This window comes from Panthera tigris, chromosome C2 (assembly GCF_018350195.1).
Source record: "Panthera tigris isolate Pti1 chromosome C2, P.tigris_Pti1_mat1.1, whole genome shotgun sequence".
In the NCBI taxonomy this organism is placed as follows: Eukaryota; Metazoa; Chordata; class Mammalia; order Carnivora; family Felidae; genus Panthera; species Panthera tigris.
In genome coordinates this window covers 133,100,105-133,125,192 of record NC_056668.1, presented here as the reverse complement: position 1 = coordinate 133,125,192, position 25,088 = coordinate 133,100,105, and the positions used below count along the sequence as shown (strand labels likewise).

At 50.1% G+C, this 25,088-nt stretch overlaps 1 protein-coding gene across 10 annotated transcripts in view; it reads left to right on the top strand.

The window, feature by feature from the left end:
• Window positions 1-20,537, top strand: part of TBC1D5 (TBC1 domain family member 5) — a 536,588-nt gene extending 516,051 nt beyond the window's left edge. For 8 of the 10 annotated variants that reach the window (XM_015539905.2, XM_042999058.1, XM_042999060.1 and 5 more), the window contains 5 exons: window positions 6,001-6,080; window positions 6,904-7,059; window positions 12,752-17,902; window positions 18,276-18,445; window positions 20,305-20,537. In XM_015539905.2, the coding sequence (XP_015395391.2) occupies window positions 6,001-6,080; window positions 6,904-7,059; window positions 12,752-13,054 (539 nt within the window). In that variant the 3' untranslated portion in view covers window positions 13,055-17,902; window positions 18,276-18,445; window positions 20,305-20,537. The remainder of the gene's footprint in view (window positions 1-6,000; window positions 6,081-6,903; window positions 7,060-12,751; window positions 17,903-18,275; window positions 18,446-20,304) is intronic. The other 2 variants (XM_042999057.1, XM_042999056.1) reach the window with 2 other exon arrangements.
• The last annotated feature ends 4,551 nt before the right edge of the window (window positions 20,538-25,088 follow it).

The window sequence follows — 25,088 nt, the reverse complement described above, 5'->3', positions numbered from 1 at the left end:
ATTGGTTATCCCATGTAACTAATCTCTCCAGCAACCCTCTGAGATAGGTATTGCCCCCATTACCAATGGATTTACACAGATCTCTGCCTAAGGTCATCAAAGTTCAAGGTGTTTAATGCTAGGACCAGTGCTCCAGAAAGTTCTGACAGAAATGATACAGCAGTCTGTTTTGCATGTAGGTGACTTCCTGTCCTGCCGGCTGACCTCACTTAGGTCAGTTCCACCGCCAAATAAAGGGCACTGACATCAGAAGGCAATCAAGTCAGTGGCAAGACCCCCTCCTATGCCTCTTCATATCTCTCTCTGGCCCTTCCATCAGTGCCGTGTATGGAAGTGTGGGGGAGCTGAGGAGTCCAGATGACGTAGAATCTGGTCCTTGCTGTACACTTCCCTGTCATGAGACCTCAGATAATGGACTGGGGATTGCTAAGCTTGGCTCCCTTTTCTGTAATAGGATGACAGTCCTCATCTAGAATGATTGTTGGGATAGTCAGAGGAGGTAACGTGGCCATGTCGAAATGAACACTGTCCTGAGCTTCTACAGTGGGCAACACACTGTGCTAATGTATTTACTCTTCATCGTAATCCTTTGAGAAAAGTTCTGATATTACCCTCCGGCATAAGGAAGCTAAGTTCCACCTCCACTGTAGATAGATATTAGTTCTGTCTTGTCCCCTTTCCACTCCCCTTCTTAATGAGCTTACGTTACCTTTTGTCCCAGCCGTTCAAATGAAAACACGTTTATTCTAGCAGTGAAGACAAAGGGTTTTTAAGAAATTGAAAAAGTAGTTTGTGTGCCACTTCCACTCCTGTTACAGTCAGAGATCTATTTCTGTGACGTTGACATCTCTTTAGATACAGTGGAGTCACCGTGGAACTCTTACGTTGATGAGATTTTTGGGTAATTTTCACAGAAGTAGTTATGTGAGATTTTCCCCCTTTAGTTTCAGTGCTCCAGCATTTATACTTTATAAAACTTAAGTAGAAGGAGATTGCAAAGAACATAAACTTCCTTCTACACAGAAGCAAAAAGAAAGAGCCTTTATCTCATCACTTATTCTGCCTCTTGCTATAAGGAAAAATGTGCGTTACTATTTTACTATTTTACTATTACTGCGTTACTATTTTACTATTTTACTATTTTAAAGCATGAGGAAAACATCATTATGTTTTTCCATTTTTGCATGTAGATGCTCATAAATGCTACCTTAAATCAATGTATAGTTGAACTAATGCGGCAAAGGATTGACATGGCCGGTACTTTGTTGTTAGTAAAATCAAAATTCCTGCATTCAAAAATTTTAAGTCTCCAGAGGTGCCCTTTGTTTTAATTTGGATTTCTGTGCCCTGGATTCCTTAAAGTGAGACTAGTGAGGTTTTATAGCAGAGGCTTATCATGAAAATTAAATGAAAAAATTAAATTATAGTGAGGTTTTATAGCAGAGGTTAATCCTTAAAATTAAATGAACATTATATACATGTGTGGGTTTTCAGGGCAGAAGGTTTTGGTTTTCATCAGATTCTAAAAGGTGATCTTTGATCCTGTCCAAAAAAAATAAGGCTGAAAAGTTTCTGGGAAAAGGGTATGCTGCTGAAGATAGTAAGGCTCTGGGCTCTTCTCCCACCCTGGGAGTGCCCTTGGCTCGCCTCACTGCACAGCAGGCCAGAGCCAGCCTGGAACTTGAAGTTGTACTCTGCGCGCAGGAGAGGATTGGTGGGGCTGTCTCGGCCCCCTTTCAGTAAAGGAACTGGACGGCTCGTATTCTGTGTAACAGGGAAGAGATTAGCTGCCGTACCAGGTCGAATAGTGTTTCCTCCCCATTCCGTGTCCATCTGGAACTTGTGAATGTGACCTTTTGGTAAATAGGGTCTTTACAAGATATAATTACGTTGAGATGAGGTAAGACTTGATTAATCCAGTGACTGGTGTCCTTATTAAAAGAGGGGATTTTGAACACAAACATACAGAGAGAGTGCCATGTAATGATGGAGACAAAGCCAAGGGATGCCAAGGATTGCAAACAACCTCCAGAGGCAAAGAAGAGTGCTTCCCTAGAACTTCCAGGGGACACGGCCCTGCCGACACCTTGACCCCGGACTTACAGCTTTCAGAACTGAGAATAAATTTCTGTTGTTTAAAAAAAAATTTTTTTACATTTATTTATTTTTGAGAGACAGAGAGTGGGGGAGGGGCAGAGAGAGAGGGAGACACAGAATCCGAAGCAGGCTCCGGGCTCTGAGTTTCAGCAGAGAGCCTGAAGCGGGGCTCGAACCCACAGACCGTGAGATCATGACCTGAGCCGAAGTCGGATGCTCAACCGACTAAGCCACCCAGGCGCCCCAAATCTCTGTTGTTTTAAACCACCCAGTCTGTAGTACCTTGAGACTAATAGAGCTGCTAATAACATAATCCCAAAAGCAGTAGAATAAACACATCAGGAGGTTATTACTATTTTTTTCATAACTAAAAGAAGCCCAGAGGTGGGCAGTCCAAGCAGGTGTAGCAACTCCGTGATGTGCCCAGGGCCCCAGGCTTCCTCTGGTTCATCGCCCACAGTCCTTGCAAGCTGACTTGTGGAGCTCCTGCCAGCATTTCAGCAGGGAAAGTGGGAAGAGTAAAGGCCCAAAAGCCACAGACTGAGTCAGACCCAATGAGGAGATTCCCAGAAGCTCCATCTGGGGACTTACACCTCATTGGCCAAAGCTGTGTCACATGACCCACCTCGGCTGTGAGGGAAGGGGCGCAGGGTGCTGCCCTGGGTGTGATCTGGTGAGGATCTTGGTGAGGAAGGAGTAGAGGGTGGGGCTGGGGGGGTGGCCCACACACAGCTCTGCCACCTCTAGACCCAGGAGATGGTACCGTAGGGGGCACCTAGGCTTGTTGGCTGTTCCTGCTTTTAAGCAAGCAAGAGCACATGGGATAGAGTGGCCTTTAGATCATGGGGCATCATTGCCACTTAGACCTGCAATGAAAAACAAGGGGCCTGTCCTCTTCCACCTTCACCGCCACTCCCCTCTTCAGCCTGCCCACTGCGAACACCGCCACCACGCAGTTGTATGGGTTTGTGGCGTCCAGGAGGGCACATTGGGAGGACTTGCCTCTTGAGATTTTCAGGCAATATGGCCAGTATGATTTTGTAAGATGTCAGGTAGATACCACTACTTCTGTACTGGGGTGATAGATCATATATTTAAACTCGGGGGTACAGAAACCTCACTCTGGAGGTCCGTTCCCACCAGTGGCAGAGTCCAAGGCTTAAGTCTGCCACTTAAAGGCAACTTTGTCTCTTACAAGTTAGCCATCTCAGCTGAACAAATGCCCCCAGTTAGAGTGTCTCCGCTTTGTATCTTCTCCCTGCCAGGATGATGTCAGGGCTCTAGGATGGCTCACGTGTCTCTTTGGTCTTTGAGGAAGGATCTCTGGGTGCCCTCTGGGTCTTTGCTCGCCTCTAAGGAGATATCTGTTCCTGCATAGTTACCGGCCTCTGTCCCCACTGGAGCCATTGACTGATTGCCCTGCTAGCCTGTAGCCTATGACCCTAAAGGCCTTCGGCTGTGTTGCCGCTGACCATGGGCCCCACATTACACTGGAGGCAGGAGCCGGGCATTTTGGCCAAACCTTTTGATTCAGGATATGTTCCACAGAAGACCGTCAAAGGGGCAGGCAGGAGCTGAAGATCGAGCTGGGGCAGCAGGATACATCACATTTGCTTTCTGCACGTTTCCTCTTATCATGGTCCCCTGATCCGGCCTCCAGTGGCCTCCTCTCCAAGAAGCCTCCCGTGCTTCTTCCAGATGTCCAGATATCCCTGCATCCATTGGCTGAGCTTCCTCCCAGGGCCCCGGAGTTATTCCCCTGCTGCCCCTGCTTGCACAGCAGGAGCTGGGACATCTGCCCCACACTGCGGCTCAGTGTGCAGAGCTCACCGCCCCACCAAACTACGCAGCTGCTACGTGCAGCCCGCAGACCCTGAGACCTCTGCCTGAAAACCATGGCATTCGTAAAAACAGAAGTGACCATATTCAATCCCCTGACAGACCTACATAACTGCTTCTTGTCAGCTTCCTGCCGTTGGTTGTCGTTGATGTCTTGTGGAGTGGATTCTGCGTTGTTTTTCTGTTGAGAGAGAACAAATTGTTACAGGCTTTTAAGGAAACCAGAAACATTCACTCTCTAATTATATCTATTATTCCATTCCCATTCATCTTGCTTTCTTGTTTTGAAGCAGGCCTTTATATGAGCCAGAAACTACAGTCACGTTTTCTGCATAAATAAAAGCTGCTGTTTTTCTGCTGCGGTGTGTGAGAGGACTTGTCAGCATGGGTTAGAGAGTTATTCCTATTGAAGATTCTAACAGACTGTCAGGCTGGGCCCATGTTGACGGTATCAGTCATTGCCTTTTCCCTTAACTGGAAATATTTTTGGAAATATTTAGCATAGCAGTGTTTTGAAATGCAAGTTCCAAGAGTGTTTTCCCATGTTTGTTCAGTCAGTCAGGACTTACACTGTACCTGAAAGGTAGGTCTCATGCCAAGGGCCGAGAGGATAGCCCTGAACAAGACAGTCTTGGGGCTTGTATTCCGTTGGGGGAGGTGGACAATAGACACGCCAGCAAATGCATGTGAGAATGCCAGATGGTGACAGGTGCTTAGTGAAAGTACAGGAAAAGAGATGATGTGGCAGCGCCCAGAGGCTCTGTGACCCGGGCTCCCTTAGTTTGGATGGGCAGGAAGGTTGCTCTGAAGAGGCATCATGGGACCCGAGTTGAACAGTGAGGAAGAGCTGGTCTGCACAGATGTGAGCCCAGCCCCCCAGGGCCAAGAGAGCAGTGTGCCGGCCCTGCCTCCGCTAGCAGTGGGGCAGGGGCGGGCCGGCAGGGAGTGATACACAGCTCTGGTGGCCGTAGGGGGCCAGGCATACAACTGAGGAGTCTCGAGTCGAGACTGAGACCGCTCTACTGAGTGAGTGACTAAGCATGGGCCTTGTAGACCCATGCATATAAGTAGGTGTGATTTAAGGCCACAAAATAAGCAAGGAGATGTTAATGGAGGGTAAGCCTACTTATTGTCATGATTCTCCGATTGGTGTGCATATTGGTATCCTCTTTAAAGTGTGTTTTAGTTGCCCTTCACCCCACACATTCTCCTGCCTAGCCCTGGTCGGGGGGAAGGTGTGGGGGGGCTCTTCCTCCTCCCCTGAGCTCTCCTGAGAACCCCGGCTCAGTCAGGCCCACCAGCAACAGGGCCGTGTGCGTCCCTTAGGCGTGTCGTGGGGGAGCCCCGAGGCCCGCTGCATGTTGACCGTGCAGCTCAGTGCGATGCTGAGCCTGGCGGTCACGGCTGACTTGCTGGATCCCCCCGATCGGGCCTGGGTGAAGGACTTCTCACACGGAGGGTGAGCCTCCTAGAGGACGTAGAGAAGTAGCTCCTGTGAAGACCCCGGGTGAAGTCAGGCAGACTCCATAGGCAGTGATGTCCGATGGCAACCTGTGGTGCCGTGAGTTTGTTCTTTTATTCTTACCATTTTGTTGAGTTTACAACATGCTTTACTGTTTAAATCTTCAAAGACAGTGTCTTTACTGACTTCAGTCACCTGGGAGGACCTGGTCTTCAGAGACAGAGGTGAGTTAACCCAATGGAACCATGAGGTGGTGTAGGAAGCTCAGAATGAAACGCTTCCTCCCAGAGGCTGGATGAATGCTCTAGACTGTTCACATTGTAGGTTAGCAGGAGGTGCCCTGGTCTCTCTGCAGAAGTGAAGACACATTTGTCATCATAAGAACACATTTGTGTCTCGTCGGTGGGAAGGCTGTGCTCACCGGGCTCGGTGCTCCCCTCTGCTCTCCCCCACACCTGCCTCATCTGCACTTTGGCAGAGCGTCCTTGGTGGAAATACTTACTACGAGATTGGACAGAAACATTTCCAAGCAAGTAATGACGTGGCAGCAGATAAGTTATACTCAGGGCATTAGTTATAAAATGTCATTCTTCTATTTTCAGTAAATATTCAAGATGTGATATTACAAGAAAATTTGGAAAAAGAAGATCAAATTCTGGTTTCTCTGGCAGGATTAAAACAGGTATGTCCATTGATCTGACTTTGTGTCCCGCTGGCCATCTTTCAGTGCTTGTTGGGGAGGGTATCCTGTGGAGGGTGGACCATGCACGTATTAGAGCCAACATCCCCCCAGCCCCTCATTTCCTCCCAGACAGAGCCCATCCTGAACCGCCACCTTTTTACGCCTCGTGCTCCCGCGAGTGATTATGTCTGACTGGCTTGTAGCCCAAGCTACTTTTCCACTCTCACCCTTGCTTCTTCCTCGTACCAAAGCCATTCAGTTGGTTCCTCACCCAGAGCTGGTGTTGCCTGGTCCGGCAGCATGTTCACTTGTTTACCCGTAAACACATGCTGTCCTCGGAGCACAAGCCACCCACGGCAGGCCTCAGACCCACAAGGACCACACTCACCCAACCCTTGGAGGGCTGAGTGGAACGTACGCGTTAATGAAAAGAGCGTGCTGCTCTCAGAGCCGTCTGCCTGTGTTATTAACAGTTCAGCTGGGGTGTAGTCACTTGAGTAGCTAAGGGCCGTTCAGTGGGGCTGAGTGTGTAGGCAAATGGCACTTCCTGCTCTAAGATAACTGCCCAGGATGTGACACCCATGTCTGACCCCATGAGAGCCTGGCCATTAAGACTTGGAAATTTTCCTTGGTCATTAATAAGTCCATGGCTTTGATACAGTTGGATTTTTTCCTGTTATTCCTTTCTTGTGGTAATATATTCATCATCCTATTAAAAAATGGCCCATGATAAGTCTAGTTTAAAGGTATTAGAGATTTAGCTAGCATTTCAAAACAAACTCATTCACCTTTTTCATTTATTTTCTTCTTTTTTGAAAAATAGATCAAAGACATTCTAAAAGGTTCCCTGCGTTTCAACCAGAGTCAGCTGGAAGCTGAGGAGAATGAGCAGATCACCATCTCAGATGATCACTACTGCTCCAGTGGCCAGGGCCAAGGCCAAGGCCAGAGCGACCAAACACCTGGGGCCACCAAGCAGGTATAAGAGCTCTGATGAACTGTGTCACATGAACTTGATGGGGGCACATTCACGAGAGTTCTTCAAAGCAAGGAATAATGAAAACTTTGCCAAAGTCATTTCAGATTACCGTGTGTGAAGTTCAGCTGTCAAATACCACGGGTGGCCTGAGCCAGAAGTGCTGTATACAGCTGTGCGAGTTACATACCCTAGTGCCCTACGGGGTGCCATTCACAATGATAACAATTAGGCTGTTATCTCCCAGAGTTGTTCAGTATACAACCTACATGCCTGTATGCAGCAGCTTTGGCCTGAACCTCCTACCAGTCCTATTGTGTGACATTAGAAAGCCAGATCTCTGCCTCAGCTATTGGTTACCTCTAGCTGACGCCCCAATTCCCCGTTAGCACAGGAAGTGCTGTTCATTCTTTCCCAGTGCTCTCCTGAGTGTACTTCAGCTGGCTAGACCTTTTTTTTGCCTTCGTGGAGGAGGGCTTCTCATTAATGTCCATCCTCTAAGGGAGAGGTCAGCGGAGTCTTCCTGTAAAGGATCAGCTCATTAATATTTTAGGAGTTATAGGCCGCATGTGGTCTATGTCACGTATTTGTTTTTGTATTTGGTGTGTTTGTTTCTTTGTTTTTACAACCTTTAAAAATGTATAAGCGATTCTCAGCTTGAGAGCCATGCAAAAACAGGCCACGGACCAGATTTGGCTTATGGGCCATAGTTTGCTGACCCCTGCTCTCAAGGTGTCGACATAGTATATACTTTATTCTAACATAGGAACATAGAATTTTCCAGTGAGAAATAATCCAAGAAATTCCTCTTGTGCTTAGTCCTGTCTGCTTATTTTACCAGTGAGAAAATGAAGGCCTCAGAGGCGCATAGGCTCAACAGGCATCACGTTTCCAGAACTCCTGTTCCAATCCAGTAGGCTCCTAGCTCCACCATGCTTCCTCACTATACTTTCTCTGACAGGACTAAAAATCCCTAATAATACACTGTTTCATGGCTTACAAAGTTTCATCTTGAGAAATGAACATTAGCAAAATCTCATCTAAGGCTCTCTCTCAAAACTGAGCATCCAGATACTTACAAATTATTTTTGTGATGAAAAAACCAAAATGATATGTTAGAATGGGAATTTTTTTAGTTTGAAGAGTACTCTTCAAGGAGAGAGAGGCTTGTGTGGTTAATTTCATTCAGCTTTAAAAAGAAGTTTTCGGGGCGCCCGGGTGGCTCAGTCGGTTGGGCGTCCGACTTCAGCTCAGGTCATGATCTCGCGGTCCATGAGTTCGAGCCCCGCGTCGGGCTCTGTGCTGACAGCTCGGAGCCTGGAGCCTGTTTCAGATTCTGTGTCTCCCTCTCTCTCTGACCTTCCCCCATTCATGCTCTGTCTCTCTCTGTCTCAAAAAATGAATAAACGTTAAAAAAAAAAAGTTATCATAGAGCATTTAGTCTGCATTTTTAGCCACATGAATAGAGCATTAACATTGCAAGTTTAATTTGATTAGTTCCTCCAAATTCTCCTTCCCTAAGCAGATGTTTTTCAATAATCATTGCTTCATTCAAATTTTGTTGAGTTTAGGCTCACCCCCCAACTATTTTTAATTGACAATGCTGTTTTAAAATTTAACATGATTTTTTTATTTGAATGTGTAAAAATATTACAGAAAAAGACCTTTCAAAAGCACTAATGAATTTGCTAAATTTAAAGCTTCTTGATTATACTTTGCCATTGTTACTCCCAGTTTTCATTTTGTAAGAACCTACCTGTTACCGCCATTGCCCCAGCAGAACCCATGTGCACGCTCAAGGTGAGCCAGCCGTGAGGTGTAGATGGCCCGAAATAGGATATGCCCTTGCTCTGGCAGGGCCACACTCCTGTGCAGCATCCAAGAGACCTGCCTCTGTGTGCGCTTCTAAAACACAGTCAACCCATCCTGTGCCCAGAGACCCCACAGCTGCCTTCTCTGCATCTCTGTTCCTCTGTAGGGTTAAGTGGAAAAGAAGAAAAGTGGGAAAAGGGAAAATAGCAGGGCTTTTCTTCTTTGCTCATTCCTGCCATGGCTTCTTCCTCAAGGATGTTAGCAGTTTATAAAAAAACAAAAAACAAAAAAAAAAAACCCTGTACTCCTGAAAGAGGTTTTATCTGAGGAAGGAAGAATTAGGGAAGCAGTGCTCTCCTCTTGCCTTCACAGGAGGAAAGGCAAGAGAAATCCCAGATGAAGCAACAGGTCGCATAGAGAGCCAAATGTCTGGAGCCTTGTGCCCCAGTGCCCGGGGATCTGGTCTAGATTCATACAGGAACCACCAGGCTGGAAGTCCTGGCCCAGCATCTTTCCTTAGGAACCTGTGTCTCAAGCCTTGGGACGACTGTCAGGGCTTGGAACTGGCAGACTTACTTTCTTATTCTGTGGGGCCAGGGTGGCAGAGGGGGGCTGGCTCTGGACAGGAACGTGTGGGCCAGGTGGGTGTTCTGAAGGCGTTTTCCCTCCTGCTTCCCAAAGGTGAGCTGAGGGCCTGCTCTGCCAAGTGTTCAGGGTGCTCAGGGTATGGGATGTGGCCCCCGCTGATGAGCTTCCAGTTAGAGGGCCAGAGGCCGGGGCAACAGTGTGAGGCGGGCTTTGGAGACATTTTCTGGAGATGTAATCACCACGTCTTGGTGTGCGGTGGGTTGTGCCACAGCTCATTCCTAAGTTGGGAATGAGCTTTGCTTCTTGGTTTAGCACGAAAGTACGTGCAAAGGACAATGCCGAGGGTCAGGCTCACCGCCTTGGGGCAGGTGGCTCAGTGCCCTTCCCCATCAGGAGCTTCAGTAGGGCTTTTCCTTTTTGGAAATGCACGTGCCTCACTCCCTGCCAGCATGTTGGTTAGTACTGTTCTTTCCATTCGACTCACAGATCTTATCCCCAGCTCTGAAAAGGGCAGATGCAAAATTGTATTCTGTAGAATGGGAAGAGCCACATTCTGCCCCTTCCTCCCAGTCTGTCCTTCACACACTCGTTTGGAAGTTTTTTGGTAAACTTGACTCAACTCTATGGCAGTAGACGGCAGGACCCTGTAGGACTCTAGATTCTTTTCGTCAGCCAGCCCACATCATGTGCCTCACTGGTACTTGGGGCCCCTATTTTTATTTGTATGGTCTATATCTGCATTGTCTAAATACAGTAGCTACTAGCCAGATGTCTATCTAAAATTAAATTTAAACTCATTAAGATTAAGTGGCTTTAAGTTAAAAATACAGTTCCTCCGTCACACTAGCCACCTTTTAAGTACTCAATATCCACCTGTGGCTGGGTGCTTCTATATCAGCATAGAAAGAGCACACTTCTCTTGAACAGCTAGTCCACAGTTGGGCTCACCTGCATCCACCATGTTCCTAAACTCAAGGTAAGAAATGAGGCAGGGTGAGGACAGCAGGTCGGGGTCCGGGGGCTGTATATTGTGCTGGTCCTGGCCAGCTTTAGGCAGGACTGACGGGTTGAAACCTCCCATTGTATAGTACATGCTTGTGTTTGGCAAAAAAAAAAAAGGATTGTGTAAATGATATAAACAGAACCGGGTAGTAGCAAAGGCTGCTATGGAAATCCAGAAAGAAGGCATCTTTGTGTTTAGAAAAAAGTTCTAGGTAGGAGTCCAGAAGAGTCCAGATCTTTTAATTCGCTTTGTGACAATGGCCAGGCCACCAGGCCTCTGAAATGGGCTTCCTTTTGTGATCTGTAATATAAAGGTGAGGAGGGGTAATAAAAGAAGGTCAGGCCCTGCCAGCTCTGCCGTGCTTTGTCTGAGTCAGTCCGTAATTTTTTCTGGGAATGGGAGGCAGGGGGGTAACCCAAGATTAGTAACTTGACTTCACTACTTTCCCAGAAATGTGCCAGATAATTAGAGTGATGGCAGGAACCTCATCTTTACTTCCAGTCACAGGCTTTATAACGTATTTCTCCTCTTCAAAGTCTTGTAATGTATTCACTGTAAGCCAAAGGAGAGTGGGTTGTCGTGGTATTTCTGTAGTCACTCTGCAAATAGGGCCTGCTGTACATGCTCTTTTTATTTTCAAACTAAGATGAGCTCTGCCCAGCAGCGTTCCAGCCACAGACCCTACGTGGGGTGAGAGGTCAAGGTTTTCACAGTTTGCAGTGCAGGACAGTGGTCACATGAACAGTGTCCACACTTTGGAGGTAGAAGGTTGAAGCTGAGGTCCCACAGCCCAGCCGGCCCTGCACCCCATGTGCATATATATGCGTGGGAGCACAAGCCCCACTCACGTGTCCCTTCCAGCCTCTCCAAGGGTGGCACCGTCCAACTGGGTACACCTCACAATGGACGGTGTTTCTCTCCCAAACTGCCCTAGTACCAGCTATGATCACATCCCCTTCTACCAGAGTGCCAGGATCTGTGTGTCTCCTCAGTTTTGTAAGAGTTAATGTGTTGATGGAATGGAAACAGCTTTAAACCTTGAGATGAGGAACTTCAAGACCTGTTGTCTCAAGCCCTGTGATCTCAAGGCTAATTCTGTTTCTGTTCTCCCAATTAAATATCTTAAAGGTGGACAGAGGGTCAGAGGGTAGAGGCACCTGAGCCATTATTTAGCTACTCACCACCCACATGTCACCAAGAACATGTAGTTCAGAGAAAGCACAGTCAGTCAAGCCCAGATTTCCCTTGGAAGTGTTGCCAGCTACCTGTCCAGGCTCTGCCCACAGCCCACCGGTGGCCCAGGCCATACTGGTCTGGAGGCCAGAGGATCGGGTGGCACTTCCAGCCACGGCACTGTGCACATGTCGTCAGACCTCAGACCCCCGCCCCAGCCACCACCCACGCTGTGGGAGAGTAGGCGAGGTGGGTGGTCGAGCAGGTGTGGGCACCACACCAGCTTATGTCAGCACTTCTTCCGTCTGGCCAGCTCTGAAACATCCTTGGTCAGGCTGTAGCTTTCCTCACGTCAGGGCGGGCAGGGGCTTCTCTGGGCTTAACCCAAAACCCTTACTCATGTTCATAGATGTCTGCATTTTTAGTCAAAAACAAACGCTACTCATAATTGCTTAAGAAGAAAGGAAAAGCATGGTCAGTAAACCACTTCTGCCTTTCTGCCTTTTGCCATATACTTGGCACTTAACCATTCCTGGTTTTTGTGTTTGCCACCATTGTCCCAGGGGGCCCCTAAGCGCATACCCGGGATGAGCTGGTTATGAGATACATACATTAGGCCCTCCTAAAGCTATTCTTTAAGCCAGTAGTAAAACCGCTCCGGATCTGGGCTTACATTAGGGAGCCAATTCTGTGTGATTCACATCCATGCACGTGATCTCACTGCACGGTGACCACACGCTAGGTCACAGATGCTGTCCTTATCCCCATTTCGCAGATGAGAACATTAAAGCCCGAGGAAGACGAGTGATGCGCACGGCAGGGTGCCACGTGCAGCTGGCAGGGAGTCTGTCTGCAGCCTGCTGGATGTCTCTTGAGCCGGGCTCTCTCAACTTATCAGGCAGGAGATTTACTCTATTGCCCTGGGAACCCAGCATCCAGCTTCAGGGGAGCTGGCCCCCCGCCACTGGGAAGTACCTGGCCAAACATTGCATCTTTCCAAGGAAGAGCATCGGGCCAGGGACTTAAACTTCCATGAAGTGCTCCCAGGGCTACTACTTAGTTCTCTCATTTCACTGGATTCTTCTCTCATCCACCTCTACTTCTGACTCTGCTTCACAGTCCTCTTCAGAAACACCGGGGCGCACGGACAGAGGGAGCGCAGACGACTTCATCCTGGTCTCCAAAGAAGACGACACGGGCAGCACCAAGGGGTCCTTCTCAGGCCAGGCTCAGCCTCTTCGCACCCTCCGAAGCACCTCTGGGAAAAGCGAGCCCCTGGCCCGCTCCCCTCTGGTGTTCTCTGACCCACTGATGGGCCCAGCCTCAGCTTCCTCCAGCAACCCCAGCTCCAGCCCCGATGAGGACAGCAGCAGCAACAGCAAGGACTCTGGCTTCACCATTGTGAGCCCCCTGGACATCTGACCACAGTGCCCTTGGCTTTCCTTGTAGGGACTGGCCACCCCCCTCAGCGGCCCCAGGGTCTGGCTGAGGCTCCCCCAGCGGAGACCCCTCTGAAACCAACACTTCCTTCCCAGCAGGCCTGTGGCCCTAGCGCAGCCCATCGGAACCCTCCAGAGAGAGGCAGACGGGGCCACAGAGCACACGGACTGATGTTCACCAGAACGTAGACAGGGCTTTCGTGGCCCTTACCTCATCCCACCCCACCCTTCCTCTGAGGTGGACCTGGGTTAAGTATCCAGGATCATGCTCACTGTCAAAAAAAAAGACCAGACCACAATTAGAATCACTTTTCCTCTGTCCTCTTCTCCCCAACTAAGAATTAGGTGTGGCAACTCCTTTAATTATAACTAGAAGAAGGAAGAAGAGTTGGTTTCAAATCTTCCCTCCCTCAGAGCATCAGGCGTAGGAAAATCGATTGATATCAAGAAGGCTTTCTCTCTGGAAATCTGTATCTCAGCGTCTTTCATTCCTCCTTTGGGAAGCCATACAGCAGAGCCAAATACAACAGAATGGACTAGAACTGGTAGGTTCCGGGCCTGGAAAAAACCCATCACTGACCTTTCAGAAAGTTACAGCGATCTTTAGAAACAGAGTCTAAACTTAGGAATCCTATTTCAGTGTGATGGGAGTTAGATTTTTTTCATTTGTTAAAGAGTACATTTCCAGACCTCAGGCCAGATCGACTCTGGCCATCACTGTCCCTCCTCAGACAATTGTACTGCTCCTCTTAGGATCTTTCACAACCAGAAAGCAAGGTCACGTTGAGCCAATCTTTGCTGCACTGATTTCAAAAGTTGTAACAATATTACTTCCTTGAATTGGTAAATGTGACCCTGACTTGTGGGATAAACATCTCTCGGTTTTCTGGTAAAGCCTCTGTAGCTTTGACGCTAGAATACATTTGTCACCTGTCAATTGAGAAGTAAAGGGAAAAACCCAAACTCATTCCCATCCAGAGTCAGGATCTCCCATTGGCCTTAAAGTAGCAGTAACAGGGAACTAGACCTGGAGTCCCTTCTGGGGGAGCAGGGCTTCCCGCAGAACATTCCAGATGTCAGGAAGGTGTGGGATTTCTGCACAGCCCTTCCTTGCTGGGAGCCAAGTGTAGGAGCTGCAGGGCCTGGGTTCGGTTGTGCGCTGCGTCCCAGGCACCACCGCCGGGGCAGGACCAGGTCTGGCGTGGCTGTGCCTCCCCGGGCTTCAGCACAGGGTGGGGATTTGCGCTTTTCCGTAGGCAGCTTATGGAATCGCGATGGGCAGAAAGCATCACAGGAGCTGTTTGTCTCCTTAAGGAGAAGTCCCTATAGAGGACACTTCTCCTCTCCTGTGCCCAAGCAGGAGTTCTGACAGGAGAGCCACAGTGCCCCTGCCCTGAGGTGACTGGCTCTTAGGGCCTCTGCTCTGAGGATGGCGAGGCCTCTGGGCAGCGGAACCTGTCATGCCCACGAGCGAAAAGCTAAGTTTGAAAGAACACACACCGTGTACATCCTTCCCACTGCTAACCATGTATCTCTCTACAGACAAACGTGATAATGACCTCATTTCCCACGTGCTCTCGCTCTCCAAAAACTAGCGATGACTCGAGAGTCAGCTACTACAGAGAGGGTTCTAAGTAGCTCTAAGATTTGTTCTTAACCTCTAGCAGGAAAATCTCTGAAGGCGTGAGCTGGAAGAGGAATGACAACTCTGGTTTCGCTCAGATAACAGGGTTGTTGGGCCTTCCGTGGTCACTCAAAGATACGCTGATGAGCGTCCTGAGTGGTCTGCCCAGCCCCCTGTGGGGGTGACTGAGTAAGTTACTGTGTGTCCCCTTGAAGACACTTTGTATGCTCCCCAGGTCCCCATGCAGTGAGTGGCCTTGCAGCTGCACCAGGTTGCCATTATTTTCTCTCCGCGGACCTGGTTTGGGGAGCTGTTGGTGTTTTCGGTTCTAAGGTAAGAAGCCTAGAGCCATCCTCGCCAGGGCTCCAGGACAGTGGCTGGAAAGGGCCACAGAGCTGGCTGTCCCCTCGCAGTGGCGGACAGCCGTCTGCTTGTTTCGAGCATTTCCTTGGCCCTGAGAGCTAGAGTCGTGATAGTCCAGTGTCAGTGGGCCCACGGGAGCTGCCAGACAGCCAGCACCCTGACAAGGCTCTAGGCTACCTCCCTGCAGTCGCAGACGGCTGGGTGTCTACGAGTCACTGAACACCCCCGGCCCGCCAGCACACCAGGGGCAGGTCCTCCGTTCTGTGCTTCTGTGTCTGTGCTACACGGGAAGCGACGGGGTCCCTCAGAGCTGTTGCTTCTGCGGTCCCCAGTGCGCTGCTCCCCCCTCCGAGGAAGGAGGCACGAGGGGGAGTGGGACGTGGGCAGTGCCACCCTCCACTTTCCATAGATCCATGGGGTTTGAGAATTGTATTACTCTCTCAGTCATTTTAAGTGACTTGTTGTTATTTTTCATAGTTGAGCATTGTTTGCATTTTTATTAGTTACAGTGCTATTAAAAGAATGTGTTCCTTTTTTATTATTTTATCAGGTACTTCTGTTTCATTGCACATTTTTTTAAATCCTGAATATATGAAACCTTTTTATTTTTCTTTAACAAATATAATCAGTGGAACCCTCTCATGTTTTGATTATTAGCAGTTAAATAGATTTTATATATGTAAAGCTTAGATGAATTCTGTCATCCACTTTTTTAATATGTGTGTCTGTGTTTCATGCATTCCTCTCTGATCAGTTTGGAAATTTGAGTTAAATTTTCTCTCTGTACATTACATATGAGAGCTACAGATTAGAGAAAGAAAGTCATTATGACTTTGCCTTACCTTTTGTATATGCCAAGGGGTCTTATAACACTTTAAACATTTAATTATACTGGATTCTTCTTCCAAAGGTGATCTCCTGCAAATGCTCACTTCTAACTGCAATCTGGTAAGAAGTAATACCACTGCGGAATAAGTGTGACTAAAAATACACCCGAGGCCTCCCTGTGCTTTGCCTTCTCTGCATCTGACAGAGTTCGTTAGTCCTTCGGGTCTGATTGCCCACCGCTAACACGAAGGACTCCTCCACTTTGTCAGAGACGATGAACAAATACAAAACTCAGTGGCAGTTACGTTGTCTCCTAAAGATAGGTAATCTGCCAGAGTTGACTTAAATTTACTATTTTTGTTTTCATTTTATTGTTTCCTTAAGAAGTTGCCTCCAGGGGCTGTTACAGAACCAGTGTTGCGGGGAGCAGGGGAGGGGCGATGCAGGCCCTCCCAGTGGCTGTCCTGTGGAGGCCAGGCCATTCCATCATTCCATCCCCCTCCCCTGCAGGTGCACACCGGTCCCCGCCCCCATGTGTACAGAACAGGGGCTCTGGGGGGCCGTGGGACAGGGAGAGGAGGCCGGGATGGATTAAGGACGGCACCTGGCAAGCCGAGCTTCCTTCTCACGGGCCAAAACCGCTTCCCCACCCCACCCCACCCCCCATGTTACTTTCAAAAGCTCTCTTTTTATAGTGTTAAAAAGAAATCTAAAGTTCCTGTAAACAGGCTTGAGACCACTTTGATGTAAAAGTTGTCATAATAGTTTGTCTCACGATGGCACAATTCGTTTGACTTATGGAATATCCTGTTGTGCCATTTATATCCTATTGCTTTGTTCTCATTCATCTTTATGCTGTAACTCATACTGATTTAAGAAATGACTTCTCCTTTTGGCAAAGTGATCCCATTAAATACAGTTATAATAAAAGACTAATGTGAAACTGAGAATGTAGCTTGACTTGTTCTGGGTGGGGGACCAGGGCAAGATGCTGAGCAGGCCTGAGTCACAGGACACCAGTCCAGGACATGGCCAGCAGGGCCCCCAGCCCAGCCTCACCCATGTCACTGCATGAGGCACTTCCCTAGGGCTCACGCCTAACCCTGCCAGTCCCTTCTTCCCCAGTTTGGGCCCTGCTAGGCCCGCTGCTCCAAGAAGTCATTTAGGGGTGTGGCCCCAACGGCTTGCCCTCCCCTCTGCACGGTCTCCCCTCCACACCAGGTTTGCCCTGGTAGCCTCACTTATGCCCACCTAACACAGGGTTTGATGCAGGGCCACAGTGGGGAGGGCACCCCCAAGTCTTAAACTAGGAAAGGTAAGGGGGATCTTTTTAGCTTAGGTAGAGCCATGAGGCCAGTGATACCTTTGTGCCACTGCCAGAACTTCTGCGTGGGCCCATCCCTGGCCTAGGTCACTGCCCCAGGCCCAGCCAGCAAGGGACTTTCCCTCCCATGGGTCACAACCCATTCCCCCAAGCAACTTTATTATCCACAGGTTCTGCCATGAAAAAGTTGGAGGGCCCGGCACACTTCTCAGGTGGCTCATGCTGGTGATGGTGACCAGTGACAGCCACGCACGCTGGCATCCCTCGCCGGCCGCCGGGAACAGGGACCCTGTGCGGCAGGTATGATGGGGGCTTCACCCGTATCCTCTGGGAAGACCACTTCCGGGCAGCTGGCTCATCCTCCTGTACTACCTACATCTGTGCCTGAGAACTTTGGGGCCCCATCTCCCGGGAGGGGCTCTGCTCTGGCTGAGGAGCGGTGAGTGCAGGCTGGCGGGGGAGGGAGGCTTCCCTGCAGGGTTGAGTCCAGGTGCTGAGTGCCTTCCCCTCCTGACTCCCTTCCCCACTCCTCCTTGGCATTTGCCCCTCCCACTTAAACAAGCCACTCTTCAATCTTCTCTCAGGGCCAGCCCCGGGGAATCGGGGAATCGCACTAACAACACATCCTCCTCCCAGGACCCCTTCTACAGGCAGAAGCCTTGTCCCTGCCTCCCCTGCAGCCAGGGTGATGGGTAAGTGGGAACGGGTTGCAGGTGGTCAAGGGGGGGTCCTCTGGCCTCACAGACAGCTGTGCAGAGGAGTCACCAGTCCCACCCAGGGCCGAGGCACCCTCGGACTGCTCCACCAAGTCCCCAACTCCTCCCCGAAATGCACCATTAGGGGGACCACCGACAGCTTTGTTTTTATTTTGTAACTTGTCTCTGTCAGGCCACATTCTTGACCTCTTAAGGGTGTGTGTGTGTCACCAGAAATTTGTGCACTCTGGGAGGCGCATCTGTGGCGAGAAAGGACCCTTCTCACAGAAAGGTGAAGGGCCCGGGAGGCACAGATGGTTGATGCGTGGACCCTGAGCATGCATTCGGCCTCGGCCACTTGTTCCTTCAGCAGGCTCCACACAACACCCTCAAAGCGTCAGGCTGCTTGGATGCCAGGATGCACGGGTTGCCGGGAAACGGGGGAAGAGACACGTGTCTGCCAGGAACGCCAGAAAAGGTTTCGGTACCGAGAGAGCCCAGGGAAGTCCTCTGGCCGGAGAGGCTCCTGAAGGCTCATAGGTGAGACCAGTGACCTAGGCCCCGCCTGCCATCCTCCTCCAGCGGCGAGGCAGGGACACTCTACTCCCTGCAAGTCCCCGCCAGGAGCTAGGATCCGGGGAGGAGGGTGCACGGACAGCCACCAAGCAGGATGCATTTCCCCCAGGCATGTGCTGTAATGTAGGCTTGACGCTCTCGCAGCAGTTCTGGCCAGAAAGCGTACCCAGCTGGGGGACCCCAGCAGACACCTGAGGCCTGAGCTCACGGCAGCCGTTGTTGAGGAAGCGGCCAAACTCTCCTGTGTCTTTCTGTCTCAGAGGGATAAAGAGTTTCGTCACAAGGTGTAACTGAAGGGGGAAAGGGACTGCAGTAGATGTCACATCCCCAGGGGATCTTCCCAGAGGAAGGACAGCTAACAAAGGCCATGCTGTCGAAAGAAGAGCATCGTACGCTGCCCTTCCCCTTGTGCCTCAACATGGGGATCCCCACCTCCTGCCACCTCAGCTTCTGGTCCTAGCCCCGCATCCATCCGGTCAGGAGCCTCTGGTTCCCTCACAGCCTCCCATCCCACAGCTTGGTCAGGCCCTCTTACCCACGCACCTGCACAGCAGAGGCCTCGTCCTCACTCGCTGGGCCTTATTCCTCTGACTTACCGTCCCCCCTCCTTACCTGGAAGCGGATCTGACCCAGGGCTCTCCTCCAAGTGCCCAGGATGAAGGGTGGCCCCTTGTACCACCCACCCTGTCCCCACAGGGCTGTGTGCTAGCCCACTAACCTTCTTCCTGCTAGGCCCCTTCCTGGCTCAAGGCCTCACATATGCCCTTTTCTCTGTCCAAAACACCTTCCCTTGCTCCCCAGTTTATACCTGGTGGAAGCCAGCTTCAATGGCCGGACCGTTCTGGTGAGTTTCCACCAGACTCCTCCTGCCCGTGGAACTGCTTTCTGGAGGTCGCATTGCTATATTTCACTTTGCCCACTGTGCCAGTTACTATGGCTACCCAACAAATCACTCAGAAGTTGGCATTAAGTAACCATTTATCATGCCCATGGGTCGTGTGGGTCCGGAATGCAGACAGAACATGATGAGGATGGTCTGTCACTGGTGCCTCTGATGGAAGACTCGAAGGCTGGGGGCCGGGGTCCTCTGAATTGGCTCACTTAGACGCCTGACAGTTGGTGCCAGGATCATGGGCTATCTGCTGGGATCCCCAAAGTGGCCTCTTCACGTGGCCTGGGCTTCCTTGCAGCACGTGCCTCAGTTCCAAGAGCGAGTGTCTGGAGAGAGAGAGAGAGAGAGAGAGGAAGAGAGAGAGAGTGAGCACCAAGGGGAAGTCCTGTCACCTTTTATGACCTAGCCTCAGAAGTCACACAGCGTCGCTTCTGCCCCAGTCTTCTCGTTGAGGTAGTCACACGTCCGTCCCGTTTCAAGGGGAAGGGAAATAGATTCCAGTTGTTGAAGTAGGCAACATTCTGGAAGCACGTGTGAGACAGGAAGTGCTATGGCCACATTGGGAGAATACAATCCACCACGCCCATTGACTGGAGGCTTCTTCAGGGTAGCTGGAGCGAGGCCTCAGCCATGCTGCGGTAGTCCAAGGTAGTCCTGCTCCAGCCATACCGAAGAGCTTAAAGGTGCTGTTCAAACCTCTAATGTTTGTAGCTACTCACACCTCTCCTCCAGGAAGCCTTCTGTGATGGTTTTAGGCAGGGCCCCGAAACTTTTTGACACTCTTTCCATCAAGAGCCCCTTGAATCTTTCTTGGCTCTGGGACTTTTTAACCAGTAAAATATGGAGGACATGATGCAGTGACAGTTTCTGGGCCCAGACCTTAAGAGGACAGACCGCTTCTACTTCCTGTCTTTGGTATACTCACTCTTAGAACCCAGTCATCACGCGGCAAGAAAACCCAAGCAGCCCTGCAGAGAGGCCTGTGTGAAACCAACAGCCAGCGGCCGACTTAGAGTGAGCCGTCTTGGAAGCGGATCCTTCGGTCCCAGTTGACACTGTGGAGCAGAGACAAGGCACACCTGCTGAACTCCTCCCAAATTACACAATCATGAGCAAACAAAACGATTGCTGATTTAAGCCGTTAAGTTTCATGGTAGGTGGTGATGCAGCAATGGGTGACTTTCCCTAACACCCTAACAGGACTCGTCTCCTCCAAACCCCCTCGTCTTGTGACCAGCCCTCCAAGTCCAGAACTTGCATTTCCCTCCTTGAAAAGAGGGTCTGAGCTTTAGCAATTCGTTCACCCATATTTGTAGAGCACTTACTATGTTCTAGGAGCTGGAGACGCACAGTGAACAAGATAGACAAGATCCCTGTCTTCAGGGAGCTCGGGGTCCAGTGCGGGAGACAGGCAAAGCCTTCTTATTCAATGCATTGCTTCTGTGAACAAATGACGGAGATAATTTCAGATGAGAATGACATGGCAGAGACTCTTCAGGATGGCCGCTTCCTTTTCCCCCGGGGCAGGGACACAGCTGGACCACACTTCCCTTGCAGTAACTGCGCTTGGACCACTGGATATGGGTGAAGACGCAGGAGCAGTGTATGGAAGGGGAGGAGGTGAGTAGATGACCCTGGGAGCCCCAGAATGCAGGAGTTAGGAGGCCGGGACACCCCTTCACTTTCCCCAGATTATGAGACCCAGCCTGTCCTAGATTTTTCCCAAGCCTCTTTGCTCTCATTCCCACAAACATTACCCGTGGGGAAAGAGCCGGGGCCAGTTCTGACAGACTGGGGGGGGAGAGGGAGGCCAGTATCACTCCCAACCAACCCCGTTCAGAGGAGATTTTAGTGCCACTGGACCCCAATGCCCTGGGCCCTGCCTGTCTTACTTTGTCCTTACTCAAGATGCCAGGGCTCCAGCCCATGTCCAGCCAGTGAAGAAGGTTCTTTGAGTCTGACAAGTGAGCTCTGAGAGCCTCCATTTCCTTATCTGTAATATGATGGGGAGAATGCCAAGCTTGTCCACATGACAGGGGTGCTGCAAATACAATCCAGTCAGTGAAGTGTCAGGTACTGTGCCCAGGTACTGAGCACTTGCATGATTAACTCTTACTCGCAATAACGTCACGGGCTAGGTGATGGGGAAGGCACAAGCCTTGCGCCCTCCCCCGCTGATCCAGGGTGGCCTCAGCACCTGGGTGACAGGCTCCGCCAGTCTGTGGGATGCATGAACGTGATGGCTGAAGGCTCCTACCTGCCGGTGTCAGCATCAGCACCAGGGCCCGAACTCACTATGTGTTAAAAATGGAGGTGTCGTTCCTGGGCGTATGTGCGTATAATTCAGCTAGTGCTCTCATGGCGGTGGCCAGGCCGCTGCCAGGTTTCTCAGAATCCTGCCACCTCAGAGATTCAGAGAAGCTTAGATTTTCAGAGAAAGTCTGTTGGTACGCCGCAGAGATGTTAACCACAGAGCCTGAGCAGAAGCCAGGTGAGAGTTAGTTCAGCAGGCCAGGCAGAGTTCACCCTTCCTGTCCCCAGCTGTGGGCAGAGGCCCCAAAGCACAGTGTAAATGTCAGATCCATGCCCCTGAGCGTGTGTGGGAGGAGCACTGTCCCAGGAGTCAGCAGCCCAGCAGTCAGCTCTGCCCTGTCCAGCAGTACACAAAGCCCACCCAGGCCACACAGCAACCATCCTCCTGCTTAGGCAGGGTTTGGTCCCAGCTCATTCAGAAGACTTTGGGGAGCCCCTCCCAGTTTCTGACACTTGGCTTCTCCATCGGAAAATGAAAGGGTTACATTAGACCAGGTCCTTTTTTCAAACTTTTCTGACCATAACCCACATTAAGACAAACATTTTACACATACTACATAGGACAACCTCAAGTGCTGTAACTCACATCCCAAGATGTCAATGGCTTAACACGAGAAAAGTTAATTTCTCACTCACATAATTTCAGTGCACTGTTTCCTGCTTTGTGGGTGGCTGTCCTCCACAAAGTGATTCAGGAACCCAGCCACCCTGACCCAGAAGTAAAATGTCACTTTCAATCACATTCCATTAGTGAGGGCAAGTCACCCAGGGGCCCCGTCTAAAGCAAGGGTCTGGAGGTGGTCACTCCAGGAGCCCACCCCCTCCCTCGGGACACACGTATTCTCTGAGAGGGGAGCACAGATCTGGCAGCCAGTCAGCCACTTCTGACACACCCTGGATACACACACACACACTCACCCATGCAACTGAAATAGAAGGTTCATGAAACAAACTTGCTCATCCTGCATGTGATGCTTCCTGATTCTAATACCTTCTACCTTATTTTATTTTATTAGTGCTGGGCATGCCCCACTATTGGATCAGTGCCTACCGTTTACAAATTCAGACGATTACTCAAAGAAACGGCCATAATATTATCCTACTCTGTAGAGTGTATAGAGTTGAATGGCCCCATGTCTTGAAGGACTTAATTCAGCCAAGAAGAGGGTTACTTAACACCCTAGCTGCTGCTCAGGGGAAGATGCAATGCAGAAAAGGTGACTTTTAGCCCACTATAGACTCAGATGAACTACTAATCTATCCAAAGAACTGAGGCCTGGTCAAACGTCCAGGAGCAGAAGGCACACCTGGGGGCCCAGGAGGATGGTTTCTAAAGCAAGTTACAGACCGGATTGGAGGAGGCTCCAAGCCTCCTTCTGAGAGGGATTTTGCAAGTTCTTTTCCCAGAATGCAGTTGACTTTGGACAAAATTCCAGCTAGGTGGCAATGATGATGCCCTAGAACAGTGGAGAAGGAGCAGGCATCTTAGCCCCTGCCATGAAATATCCTGGTATTGCCCCCAGACCACCTCTTCTCTCTCTTGCCCCCACCCCCAGGAAATATCTAGTCTGCCTCCATCTCATTGCTGATGCTCCCTGAGCTCTGATGGGTCTGCAAAACAACTTCTGCTCTGGAAGCTCTTTTCTCAGAAACACCTGGGAGAGGGCCCTGTAACTGTGACTCAGCTTATGACGTATATGACCCAAAGTCACACTGGAGACACTGGCCCCTTTCTTTGAAGAGACAAATCAGCCTTCAGTGAGTGACCTAGATCCAATTTCAAAATTTCCAACTAATTTTGGTCAATGTACCATAACTTGTGCAACTGTCCTATTATGAACCGAGAGCAAGGAGCCTCTCCATGGAAAAGGTGTGTGAGGGCAGGAATATGGGATTGTTCAGGCAGTGGATCTGGGTTCAAGAAGGGCCTCTGCCTCCACATAAGCTGTGAGCTCTTGAGCAACATGCACAACTTCTCTCAACCTCCATTTGCTTACCTGGGAATGGGAAACGTTACCTGCCTCCCAGGATATGTGTGAGAAGCAGATGGTTTAAAGTAAGTGAAGGGCAAGACTCATGGTGAGTACCCCGTAGACACTGCCCTGTCCACCCCCAACCTCTGGAAGAGGAAGGGCCACATAACACATTTACTTTCTAGGTGTAGACTTCATTGCCCTTCTGCATGGAAGTGACAAGCCAAACGAGCCCTTTATTAGGAATATATGTGTGGTGGACAGGTGTATTCCGAGGGCCACACACACCCAGCCCAGCCAAGGGACTGACCTTGGGGAACCTGTTGCTACCGTGTATATTCCCTGACAAGTCCAAGTATGACAATTTGTGAATCTGAGAAAGGCGGACTCGGGAGTAGAGGAGGGATGTGATGTGTGCCAAACCAGGAAGAAAGGGTAGCAGGTGGATTTGCCCAAAGAAGCGAAGTGTTGAGCTGGACCTTGGAGTTGACTGGGCGGTTTTGTGGGGAGGTGTTCTAGACACTGGGAGTAGCGGCATACACAGAGTGTGCAGAGGTGAGGCCCCAAGCAGGGAGGCAGCAAAGGAGATTCTTGGTGGAGTGGGGGCCCTACGCGAGAGACCCCAGCAAGGTCTGAGGACTCCAAGTCCTCTCTGGGACCTTCTCCCCACTCTGGGGTTGTGTTTATTAGAGGTGAAGGCTTCTACAATATCTGTGGTTCAAAGCTCAAATTTAAGGAATCGCCTCAGAATGGCCAGGCTGTCTCAGATGGGAGCCTGGGGAGATTGGCACTGCTGTAGGGAAACGGCATGAGCAAAGGCAGAGAGGCTGGGATAAAAGAAGGAAAGAAAGACAGTCTAGAGAGACATTTCTGGTGTCAGGGAGGAGCATGAGCCGGAAATAAGAAGGGTCCGAGTCTCTGCCTTGGCCCTGCTTCTCGCTGGGTAGCCTTGGGCAAGTCACCTCCTCTCTCTGGGCCCCAGTCTTATCTCCTTATTGATGAAATGAGAGGTAGGAACTGCACAGAAATCACCCGTAGGGGCCTAGAGTGGGGACTTCCAGAGCTGAGGGTGTGGGCATGCTCACCATCCCTCCAGATCCTGGAATCTGGGCACGGCACAAATGGCTGCAGATGAAAGAGGGGAGGGTGAGAGGGAATCAGTGCATCAGTGAAGGCCCCACAACCTGTTCCTGGGACAACAGGCTGTTGCCAGTAGGGAGAGCAAAGATGTGGAGGAATTCTATAACTCATGATTTCTAGTGGGAGTTACGGTGCAATGACTTTGGAAAATAGTTCAGGGGCTTCTAATAAAGTTAAACATACACTTAACCAGCAATCACACCCCTAGGTATTTACTGAAGAAAGATGAAATACACGCCTCACAAAAAGACTTACACATTACCATTCACAACAGCTTTGTTCACTATAG